Below are 12,573 nucleotides of genomic sequence, written 5' to 3' on the forward strand. Positions count from 1 at the left end.
TCATTTGCATGTATTCATACCCACTGTACAAGAACTGTTTTGGAAAAATGATCAAAACTTCAAAATTTCATAACTTCCTTTTTTTCATCCAATTTCAGTCAAATTTCTACCGTTGAACTCATAAAATCTTACTTTTTTATCAGACTAACTTACAATTGTACATTTGGACTGGATTTTCTCTTTAAAGGGCAAGTCCACCTTCATAGACATGTGACTTGAGTGAATGCAGCAATATTGGCGAGGAAAATAGGACACTGTTCATAAGTTATGAATTTTTAAAGTTTCTGCTCAGTAACTGCTGGATGAGAAGACTACTACAGGTTGTGATGTCAGATGTGTACAATGATATAAAGAACATACAAAGAAAATTCAACATATTTTCACTTTTCTCTCATAAGAAAAGAAAAATGGACTGTCCTCTTTCAGAAGGCAGTGGGAATAATATACCCTTAACATAAGTCAGTGGCAAGTCAAGAAAATGTGCACTTTTTTTAAAATTACGGTTTTTGTGAAATTCTCTTTTATTTTCCTGTATATCCTTCGAAGCATGTGACATCATACACTGTAGTGATCTTCTCATCCAGCAGTGACTGCGCAGAAACTTTAAAAATTCATAACTTTTGAACGGATTGTCCAATTTTCCCAAATTTTTCACTGATGTGTTCTACTAAAATTGCTACATTCACTCAATCCATGTGTATATGAAGGTAGACTTGTCCTTTAGAAAAGACAACAATAGCAGGGCTGAAAAATTCAACATCATGATGTCCACTGGGAGTAAGTTGATTTCTAGCATGAAATCTGTATATTCTTCTTTGAGTGACATTGTACTTGGCCAAATACTGCCAGTAGCCATATGATATAGCACTGACGTACCAATTTGAAGGATATTTTGCCAGATACATGGACTGTTGGAATATTAGAGTGATACAATGTGTTTTCAAAACAAATATTACGTCAGCCAGTCGATGGTCAGTGTTATCAATGGAAATGTGACTTCCTCGTCCTTGCCATTGTTGCGCAGGTATATTTAGCCAGATTTAAAGGATGAAAGGTGAGCACTTATCTTTTATTTACTTTCATTTTGGATTAAGCCCATTCGCAAAAGGTGGAGAAGTGTAGCAGTACTTCCGTACTGTCTGGGGGAAGTACCCATACTTATTCCTCTTCATGTCATTTGCCATAAAACAGGCAATTAACCTTTGTCATCTTATAAACAGCTTCTATATGATATCTAGTAACATGCTTATACTGGAACAGACCTTGAGATACAAATTGTACCGCTGGGTTAAAGCTTTATGGCAAGAATAGAGAAATGAGTGGATACAAATGCAGTGCCTTCTCTACCACAAGTAACACATGTTTGGCTTCCTGGCAACTTTGAATTTATGTTGTGAGAATTTAAATGTTAAAGGGTGTGTACAGTTCTGGTTGAGGTGAGGATTTAGCTTCTAACGTTTTGCGAGATATTCAGAAACCACTCTATGAGATGTCAAAGAGCATGCAATTCTAAGGGGTATCAAAAGTTATTTGATAAAAATCGGTTTTGAAATGGCTGAGATATCCAAAAACAAGGTGAAACAAAGAGATCCTAATAAAAGGTGTGGCCTGTCACCTTTTATTAAAATCACTTTTTTTTTTTTGGATATCTCAGCCATTTGAAAACCAATTTTCATTGAATAAATGTTGAATCCTTCTTGAAATTACATGCTCTCTTATATTTCATAGGAGGTTTCTCACAATCTCACTTAGGAATGTTCAAAACATGAATCCCCACCTCAACCAGTACTGTACAGTCCCTTTAAGAGTAAAATTACTCTCCTTTGCAGAGCTACCACTGAATATCTTATGTAGACTACTGTTTTCTCACTTGTCTCTCTGTCTTAATCTCTTATCACGGCCAACATTCACACTTGTCCCTCTCTCCTCTTAAAAGCTTTTTGAGGACAGAACACGGACAACTGCTTCAAAAGTCGTTAAGACGATGGCCACTTACTACTCAAACAATTATCCCACCAGCTGACTGGTCAAGTAGTTACGACCTCCACACATTGTGTGCATGCGCATAATTATGTGATCCAAACAGTCGTGTGCGGCACTCTCCTCTTGGATTGTCCTCAACCCAGTACGTATGCCAGGAACAAGCATACAAGGCTTTCTTCTGAAGTGTTCCCCCACTAAAATTTGAGGGGAAAACCCCCTCCTTGCAGGGTTTTCTAAAGGACATGGTCTGCGGATGGTGTGTGAATGCAGCGGATGACTCACCCCGGGCCGGTGGGTGGATCCAGTCAACGACGCTAACGTGTTGACAGAGAGAATAAGACAAATCTCTGCCACACATTTACTGACACCTGATCCCAATCTAGAGTTAGCCCCAACCAGCATGAATGACAGCTCCTTAAGTCACTGAATCCTAATAATAACTCTTCCCCCTTCGTCTTTAACCCATTGAGGACGAGTCCCGAGTATACTCGGGCAGGTGTCTATGAGAAATGAATGTTACAGCAAAATCAGCCTGTCCTCTACAGGTTAAACACATACAGTGCACTCCCGTCATGATTATAATGCATTTACAACAAATTCCCTGAAGTAACAATGAAGTAAAAATTCAAGCCCCAACATTATCCGCTCAATGTTTTTTGTTTTGTTTTGTTTTGTTTTGTTTTTTTGTTTACTTGTTTGATTAAAATGGAATTTCGATACAACAAAAGAAAACTGCCAGTCCTTTGTAATAACAGGAGTCGACTGTACTATATGCAGCCCTATCACAAGGAGGAAGTGGTAAACCACGTTCCCAACAGCCTTTCTTGCTTGCATCATCTTTCAGTAGAAGTTAAAGTTACTGGGACTACTTGCAGTCAACCTTGCTCAAGTCGACCTCGCATGAGTCGAATAATTGCCCAAGTCGAAGGTCTCTTCAAGTCCTCTTCTCTTTATATTCTATTGATTGTAATCCCTCATAAGTCGAATGTTCTCTCAGTCAAAACAATTTCTTCAGTTTAAATAGATTTGACTTAAATAGGCGAGGTTGACTGTATTACAAGCCTAGTAATACTAAACTTATCAATGTGTGTAGAACATGGTCACATAACCCAATTATGGTCAGATGATTTTGTGATTTGTAATTTGCGAGGCAACATTGTCACTAAACTATAAAGTACAGCGTTCTATTTGGAGACATACAAACTGAATACATCTTCACTTCATCCAGTACGCACATGTAGTGTTGTTTCTGGGAAATATGCAAAAATTTAATATATATGCATGTATGAAACTTTGTAATTCCATGTAATTCCAAATCTTTTCAATTTTTTGAATAAATTGAATAAAAGTAAGGGTTTATTTTTTGAACAAATTGAATAAAACTAAGTATCTTTTCCATTCCATTTAATAAACTTGACTCGTCTCAGAGACAATGGTACGAGTTTCCCTTTAAATCTTGAGTGGTCAGGCTGGCTTAGAGAAAGGCTGGACAAGACTAGCACAAACTGTCTTGTCCTCATTTACTCACTCTCCTCGTCAATGTGACTCATGCTATAGTCTCTACATGAAAAGGCCTAGTTCTCAAAGAGCTTATGATTGTCTCATACACTACATGGATAAATACTTCGGAGCATTTTAAAGGTCCAGTTTACCTTTGGGAGCAGCGATTTAAAAAAAATATGCAAGATATCACTTTTGATGCATATGTGTAGGTCAGGTGTATCACAAAACATCCTACCATATAAAATTTTTGCAATAAAGCCTTAAATATAGGGAGATATCATTGTTTTTCTCATTAAACCATAACTGTAGATGGTTTAATCTGGAAACATTTCTATCATAACTATTGTTCACATTTTTCATATTAAAAAATACTTAACATCAATCATACTGGTTCATATGTTTAGATTGGTTGTTTCTATCCATATTAAAACTGACATTTTAGAACTATTTTGAAACACTATGGTTTTTGTTTAATCTGCAAATGGTAAATTATGCCTTTAAAACCAACTCTTACCATATGTGTACTTGCCGTTTTGCAATCTGTGCATCTTGCACTGAGTGTACTGTTCTCTTTGCTCGGTGACATCATTTCCGTCCTACTTCAACGGTTTTATCTGTTGGTCTTTACAACTGCAAAGTTTATTTTCTTAATTTTTAACATGTGCATGTATATGAAAAAAAAAAATGCAAAGGTATGAGACCTATAACTCATGGTGCCCATCATAATATTGTCTCTTGTTTTATGTAGACCTTCGGTTTGTTTGTTTTTTGTTGTTGTTCTGTTTCTGTAACAAAACTTTTAATGGCTGTACAAACTTCACCTTTGTGCTAGTCCTTTATTGTTATCAGTATAGGATAAGAGTATTAAAGCATGAATGGGTCTATCTAGAACTTAGTTAGTCTTGTACAACACACTCAAGAAATTGATAGAAAAAATGAGGTTTATGGACTGTATGCACACTCTCATTCTTTTTAAAATCAAATCTTCCAAACGTCTCACTTACGCTGAAACAAGCTGACATAAAAAGACCACGGTCCCACTGCATACAAAATGTAGACTGGTATAGCTAAGATTAGATATAGAATATCATAACTAAGAACCTGTATACTGGATACGAAATGCATTGAACGTCAAGGTCAAGATGAGTTTTAATGTCAGATTTCAATGTTTACTCAACATGTCTTTGTAATCGAAACTGAAATGTGAATTTTTGCAGCTTTCACAGCTTGTTTCCTTGTCTCAATCAGTGCAGATATTGAGTGTGTTTGTTCGATCTAATGCTCATCAGGAAGACTTTGTGCATTGGTACAATGTGCTATTAAATGCCATTCTAAATCTCTCAAAAAGACCCACATTGTACAGTAGGCACATGAAACCATGTCCACTCTTTTTGTATCATGTTCCTTGTACAGTACTCTCCACTTTAAATAACTGCATGGGATCAGTAAGCGCAGATTTGATCTCATAAAGTAGAGTGGTTGCTCAAGAGGTAAAAAAAGATGTTATTGCATTCGTGAGTTAAGCATTAATTCAAATCCTAGTTTCCACCCATTTAAAAGCAGGCAGACAAGTGACTAATACCTCATTATGCTGAGACTACTGTTTTATTATGGTACTGCATTAGGGAAGGAAAAATATCAACTACAAGGATGATTAAAGTCTGAAAGAGTTAGAATACAAAAATGAAATTTGAGAGATGATGTCTAAGTGGCGCTCTTGTGGTAGAAACCAGAACATGACACACATTTCTGTTATGCTTTCTAAAAAGGAAATCCGGTGCCTGTACATGGTCACCAGTAATCATTCTTCTCTTTCTCATTTTTCTGCATGCATTCATTTCTAGCTAATATTGTATGAAATATTCTCTTAGAATTTCATCAACCAATCTGAAAATGTTCCTTTTTTGTAAAATATCAAAGAAAACGTAGATAAGATTGATGTACTTTTCCATAAAGTGCACTGGACTCCGTGGTAGACGAAAGACAGTTGGAACAGATTCCTATTAAAATCTGCACAGCAGGGGCTTTTTTCTGAATGTGAGGAAGGGGTGGGGAGGGGGGGGGGGGCATTAGGACACAAAAGAGGTTCTTTGTCAAACTTGTTTAGTTACTGTGGTACCAGACTAGAAGGTCATTGACACTGCTAAAAAATATCGCTGGACTTCTTTTTTTTCCTTCAGGACTATCTACTGCTAAAAAAGTGGAAATTTTTGAGGTGTTGGAATTTCTGCATTTTGCACAAACAGAAGCCAGCGCGAAAATATCAATATGTTAATATTTTTACTTTATATCATTATGGTCCAGTCGTTCATGTTTTGATTTTAAGATAATTTAATGACTGCAGCAATTGATTCACAGTCATGGTCTTAACATCAATACGAGAAACTCTGCATTGCCAGTTAGGGCTGGCTAGACATGATTTTAAGTCTTAAAGAAGAAATATACAGAAATAGACCTATTTCTTGCACACCTTGATTCAAAATGTTAATTGAACGGCATGCCAAATTCAAGATCAAACTGGAATTAAAGAGTTTCCTGTATGCCTTTCTTTCAATGCTTAACCTAGCTCCTAGTTACCTTAGATGACACAGTTAAAGCTGCATAAAAAACAAACAAAAACAAAGTCAGGAAAAATGTTCCCTTGCCTTTGTTACTTTTATGCTGCTATACTTCTACCATGCCACCCTCTCTTTTTGTCCTTAGTCCAGTGGTTCCAGCATCGGTCTCTCTATTCCCAACCCCCCCCCCCAAAAAAAAAAATGTACATATGAGCATTGCCTATTACTAGTGTTAGAGCTACCGTACAACTACTATTGTTGCTGTTTCACTATTATCACCCTGCTCACACTACAAGTACCATAGGTACTGCCAGTGCTAATACTGTTTCTTAGCAACCGTTGTGGCCACAATCAACATTAGTCATCCACCGATGAGCCATTCTTCATTGTCATGTCAAATTTTGCTGATGTCAAAGGTAAAACCACATTACGATAAGAATATAGTGATCTGTTGCACACACAATCTTGTACATGTGCCTTATTTACTGACACATGTCTCCTCGTGCAGCTAGTTCTATCAAGATTTTAATGCACTGAACTTCATACAGTTCAGTGCATTACAGTCATGCATTGAATAATTACTTGAGCATACTTGTATGTTCTCAGACAGTACGGTAATGTTAGCTAGACTATGACACTCAACACTCCAGGCAATATCATCTTACAGGACTGGGGAGTCTACAACATCATGAACATACAGTGTGTTTTCTTTGAAAATAAGACAACAAAGCATGAAAAACACTGCAGTTTTTCTTAATTACCCACATGTTATTCTAAGCACTTTTTTGCTTGGTATACTCCCCCTCCCCCCCATGTGCTGTTGGCGACAGAGAAACAAATATTAGTAAAACGACTGAAATGACCTAAACACTTCATCTAGTGGGTAACTGCAATTTCTGATATTGATGCCCATTAACCCGTTAAGGATGAGTCCCAAGAATACTTGGGCAGGTGTCTATGGGCAATGTGTGTTGTAGCATAATCAGCCCATCCTCAATGGGTTAAGAGTCAATACACCTTATAGGTGCCGAATCCATGATGGAATTAACTAGGAGGGGGCATATGGAGGGTCAATTTACAAATGATGCACAGGTCTACGCACGTCAGTAGGAATTGTGTGCATATTGCCAAAGGTGACTGGGGAATCGTTTATCCCACAAGACACAGCCAAATGGGTTCCGACTATCATGTGTCCATAATTATTGATGCATGGCAAATTTATTGGCAGCAGATTACTTCCTTTTGGCTTGCCACAGATGCGTGGCTAGCCATACTGTGCATTTAGTAGGCCTACATTACTGGATGCATTATTAAAGTTCTGAATGCACGTCTAGCTATAGGACAATTGCTACAAGTGCACAAACTCTTGCTGCAAGTGCGCAATTAATAGCAGGTTTACAGTGTCCATCGTCAGTGATAGCAATAATCCATTGATATAGGCCGTCAGTGATTGCCATAATCAATTGATATAGAACAGGCAGCCAGGAAAAACCAACACACAGTTCTCAACTGATGGGACTGAAGAATTCTCTCAACCTGCTCTATGAAATGCATTGTGTCAGAGACTTACCCATTTTTACATCGAACCTTCCACCAATATTCCCGTGAGTTGTCTAGTAATGTGTACTCCATGCCTCGCTTCAATGGAATGTCAATATTCTCGATTGGGTCGTAGTCATACTTGGCTATTAGTATCACCTGCGCAGGGCAATAGTCATGAAGGGAAAATATTACATGAAAATACATTGTAATAATGCTGCCAACTACAATCTATCTATGGGAAAACAAATATTCATATAATCTGCTTCAACACATAAATGCATTTCAGTCCCTAATACCAGCTTAAAACAATCTCAACCCGTTCAAGACTAGACCCAAATATACTCGGGCAGGAGTCTATAGGGAAAATGCATGTAGCAAAATCAGTTTGTCCTCAACAAGTAAAGTTCTCAGAATTCCCATGTAAACCTCTCCCTGTCCTTGTCTGCATAAACTCATAAAAAGTTTTGAAAAGTTTTAAAGAGTAGTATACCGGTGTTACTAGTGTTCATTCACATTGATGATGCAAAAATACACATCAGGACACCCATCTTTTCAGCAATGTTGTAATTGACATGTGCACATACAATATATGTGTTATACACGAGACATGTCAATCTTCCATTGACGCGCAGACAAATCTTTTCACAAATACATACATGTACTTGAGGGAATATGACAGTGGGTTTCCAATACCCAGGGTCACCCTTGTTCTTTTTTCTGCCCTGATAAAGCTAGACGTCCTTGCAAACAAACAAAATCAAACAAACATATCACACACAACCTTTTGGTGATAGCATCTCAAACTAATAGCAATACAAATTTGCAGTTTCCAACCGGAGCCCTAGTTCACAAGGAAACAATACTGTAAAAGTGGAAATTAATAAATTGAACTGACAAATTTCAAGTATCTTAAATTTCATGAACAGTCATGCCAATTGAGTAAGCAGCTCATCAGTACAACAGCAGTTAAGGGTTTTGACAGCACATACTGTACATGTACTATGGTAAAAGGAACCTATTCTACATTACCAAAGCAAATTCACTCACACTATAGGACCAGCAAACGTGAAGAAAACTACAAACAACATAGCAGTTATACCCCTACAATATACCTACACTTGTACCTTGAAGTCAAAGACATTACATAATACTGTTACAAGCAAAACATTCGCAAGCTTTTATTTTTCACACAAGTTTCATGTTGCATGGAATGTGCAAAAAAGTGTCCACTTTTACATTATCTGGCAGTAATACCAATCTTGGGACTACTAGAGGGGCGGATCCAGGAATTCCGTAAAGGGGAGGCGCCTCTAGGAAATTAAAGGGGGCACAAATGCCCACCCCCCCCCCCCCATTTTTCCTTTTTATTTCTTCTGTTTTAATCTGCCACTGTACTACAGACCCATCAGATGGCTACTCACCTTTGGTCTCTCTTGAACAGGTGGGGTGGGGACAGGTGGCTTGGGGCGTAGCCTGTAAGGCTGGCTGTGTTGAGAAGCTGGTGACTTTGGCTGTAATCGACAAAAAAAAAAAACCAAACACACACACAACATGATAGAAGCACATAATTAATGATTCCTATATATTGTAAAAGTGGAAATTTTTGCGGTGTTGAAATTTTCGCGCATTTCGCGCAACCAGAAGCTAGCGCGAAAATAAGAGCACGCGAATATTTTTGCATGGCATGTGTTCCCGTTGTCGATGTCTTGATTCCACAGAATTAAAAACATGCAAAACTCTTCTTACCCGGCCAAGCGCGAAAAATTAGTAACGCGAAAATATCCACTTCTACAGTAGCCCTAAGCTCTAAGAAGCTAGTGACATTGGTATTGTATTGATAGAGAACAAAAGGGCAGAGAATGATAGAGTGAGAGAGGAAGACAGAGGAAACTTACCGTATAAGCTGTCATTTTCGCATACAGATATTTCGCGAATTAGAAGGTCACAGACATTTTCACAAGATGTTTTTTTCGAGATTTGACACCAAGACTATCGTAAATGCACTATTACCCTAGCATATGGTAACATTTTCGTGTGCTGTTGAATTGGAGGCCTATCAGCGATTCGTAAAATCTGTGAAAATTAAACCCTCACAAAAGTAACAGCTTATACAGTAAGGGGTGGCTAGTCTTGTTTGATATGTATATAAGGGGGATATAATTCTATGGATAATCTATCATAATCTGCTTTGTTGAAATTAGCATTATACACGGATATCAAGTAAAGTGAGAAAATTGCTACTCAATGATAAAGCTGACTTCCAATTATCTGAGTGAAGTCAACCACAACTGCAAATTGCATAAAGTAATGATGCCAGCACCTCAGAACTCTCTTGAATGTTTGTATGAGAAGATCTATTGTTTCTTTAAAGGCTTTTGGTTGATAATTTAGCAACTATAACAGACTACCCTTTTACAATGTTATTGATAGGCTTTACCAACTCTTAACTATCTGATGCCATGGATGTTATCCTTTCTTTGTAATTCATGTCAACAACAAAGATAACAACAACAACAACAACAACAACAACAACAAAAGAAAGTTAGTGAAGGCTGTGTTCACGTCCATGTGAAACGTGTGATGCAATGACATCATCCCCTTAGCTACAATGTACCCTCTGTAGTTGGTATCACCGGTACATGAAGGAGTTGTGGCCAAGATCACTATCTCATAAAAACATGTGAAACCACAATATCCTGTAATTTTCCAATTTCAAGTAACTTCCACTGTTCAGATTGTTTGATATCAGTCTACTTATTGCAGTCAATTTGAAGAATTTGCTTTGACACAGAAATTCATTTTCCTGACCTGATGGATTCACGCAGGATATGTTTATGTCCCTCCAATTTTCAATGAAAGCAGTCATCACTATTGAAGACATTTGTATTGGAAGCCAGAGAAAATATAAGCACCTGCTGTAATTTATCGCTGTTACCTTTAGTAGCTCTAACATTGTGTTAACAAAACATTTTTAATCACTGATAGCACTAAATTGTTTAAGAATGTATTTTCTCATTGTAATCCCTTCTAAATGAGGGTCTGAATACAACCACTCATGGGAAATAGATTTCAAGTGGGTTATTTTAAGTTCAGTGCTAGTGCTAGTGTCGGTGCTATCTCAACACCAGCACTAGTAATAATCCTGAAATTGAAATTTCAGTGCTTACAGGTTGACCTTAAAATCACATGGGTCTGGATGATAGTGTTGTGCCAAGTGTTTAATGTCTTCTGTTAAACAAAACTACACTATTTGCGGTGCCATTTTGCATGCTCTTTCCCCTGCTGGCTAGCACCAGAGCCTGTAGTTACTGTCTAATTTGTGATTTCAAGTTTGGAGTGGGTGTTCACACTGCCATATGTGTGATATCCACTATTCATGCCCATGCATGCACTTAACCCATTCCATACTGACTTCTGAAATGCCCATCATATAGACTTAATATGCAGGCCATCAGATTCCCGTATGGAACAAGTTAACCCCCACTCATCTGCAGTACCAGTATATGCTACTGTATGTGCATCACCTATGAATGCTAATGCATTTGTCACACATGGAATGTAAAACGAACACTCTAGACATTGGTCACATAAATCTGAGTCTCAGACTTATAATGAAAGGTTTAAGCAGTTCTTTTAGAAAGAGAAAGTAAATTCCCACATACTAGGATGTGTTGACACATTTTTGATACATGAGATCCTTGCTGGCTTTTAATTTCGCTATGGTATTAAGCGATTTCACTGACCTGCAAATAAGAACATTGGCATTTGAATTGGCAACTGTGCTGGGAAAAAAGTGAAGTTAATGTTTTCTGTCAAATGATTACTCTTACACAGATACTCTCTCTCTATGTATTTATGTATATGTGTGAGTGCATGTATCTATGTATGTGTGTGTGTATGTATATATGTATGTATGTATGTATCTATCTATCTATCTATGATCTATCTATCTATACATCTATCCATATATCTACGTCTAAATATCAGTCTAAATATCTATCTAGTCATCTATTTATCCATCTGCCTATCAATCAAATGGAACGGTCCCTGTAAGCCTTCATGGAAACTCACAGGAAGTCAAACATGTCTTTCATTACATACTGCAATGCACATGAGTATCTTTAGCCAATTCGTGCTATATTAAATTGAATGGCGGAAATGAAGGAAGATCGGCTACAAAAAGCAAACTGCATCGTATAACACATTGCCAGTAAACTTATTCATACATGCTATAGACATTATTGATGATAAACTGATGACCATACAAGCTGCCCAGCACACACCCTGCACTGCAAGTATGTATATACCTGTGTATGAGTGACGGTGTGTGCATGTGTATGTGTGCGTGTATGAGTGTACGCTGGAGTATGTACAATTTGTATATGAACCTCACCAGCAAACACAGTAAACGCATTTCCTGTGCTGAATACATCCAACATGCAAACACAATAATGGAAAATAACTGATGGTGTGAACCATGACTGTGGATTTGTGCAGTGACGTGGTGGGCCCTCGCTTGCACTCACAGCTATAATGGGGGGCAGTGGTTGGCTCTGCTTCTTGCCATTCTGGCTTCGGGGGTACTGTTGTGGCTGCTGCTGCTGCTTCTGCTGCTTGAACGTGTCCTGACAACCGGGGGCGCCCTTGTGGTCCTGCTGGCAGCACGTCCATTTTGTCGTCCAGATACCATAATGATAGCGGTTATTGAGGTTGTGGTTGTTGCAGCACACTGAAAATGACGAGATTTGTTGATGGATTAAAAAGCAAGTCGAGACCAAAAAGTAACTATAATTTGCACATGTCACTTAAAGCAAATGGACGATTTAGATGCCAAGTGAAATGGAATCATTAGCAGAATACACAGTAAAGGGACTTTATGACACTTTTTCTTCTATTGCTACTTTGGTACTCTACAGGATCCATCACTCTGAATGTAGTGTTTAGGGTAGCCTCGAGGATTTTATATCAAATGACAGGTTTCAGAAAG

General features: G+C 37.9%; 1 protein-coding gene across 2 annotated transcripts in view; it reads right to left on the reverse strand.

Moving 5' to 3' along the window:
• LOC139737390 (tyrosine-protein kinase TXK-like) overlaps positions 1–12,573 on the reverse strand; it is a 77,976-nt gene that overhangs the window by 34,802 nt on the left and 30,601 nt on the right. For both annotated transcript variants that reach the window (XM_071648065.1, XM_071648066.1), the window contains exons 5-7: positions 12,113–12,315; positions 9,008–9,097; positions 7,615–7,742 (exon numbers count right to left, since the gene is read on the reverse strand). In XM_071648065.1, the coding sequence (XP_071504166.1) occupies positions 7,615–7,742; positions 9,008–9,097; positions 12,113–12,315 (421 nt within the window). The remainder of the gene's footprint in view (positions 1–7,614; positions 7,743–9,007; positions 9,098–12,112; positions 12,316–12,573) is intronic.

The sequence above is a fragment of the Diadema antillarum genome, unplaced genomic scaffold (genome assembly GCF_040938485.1).
Source record: "Diadema antillarum isolate AM-2024a unplaced genomic scaffold, OU_Dant_1.0 seq00000692_RagTag, whole genome shotgun sequence".
Classification (NCBI taxonomy): Eukaryota; Metazoa; Echinodermata; class Echinoidea; order Diadematoida; family Diadematidae; genus Diadema; species Diadema antillarum.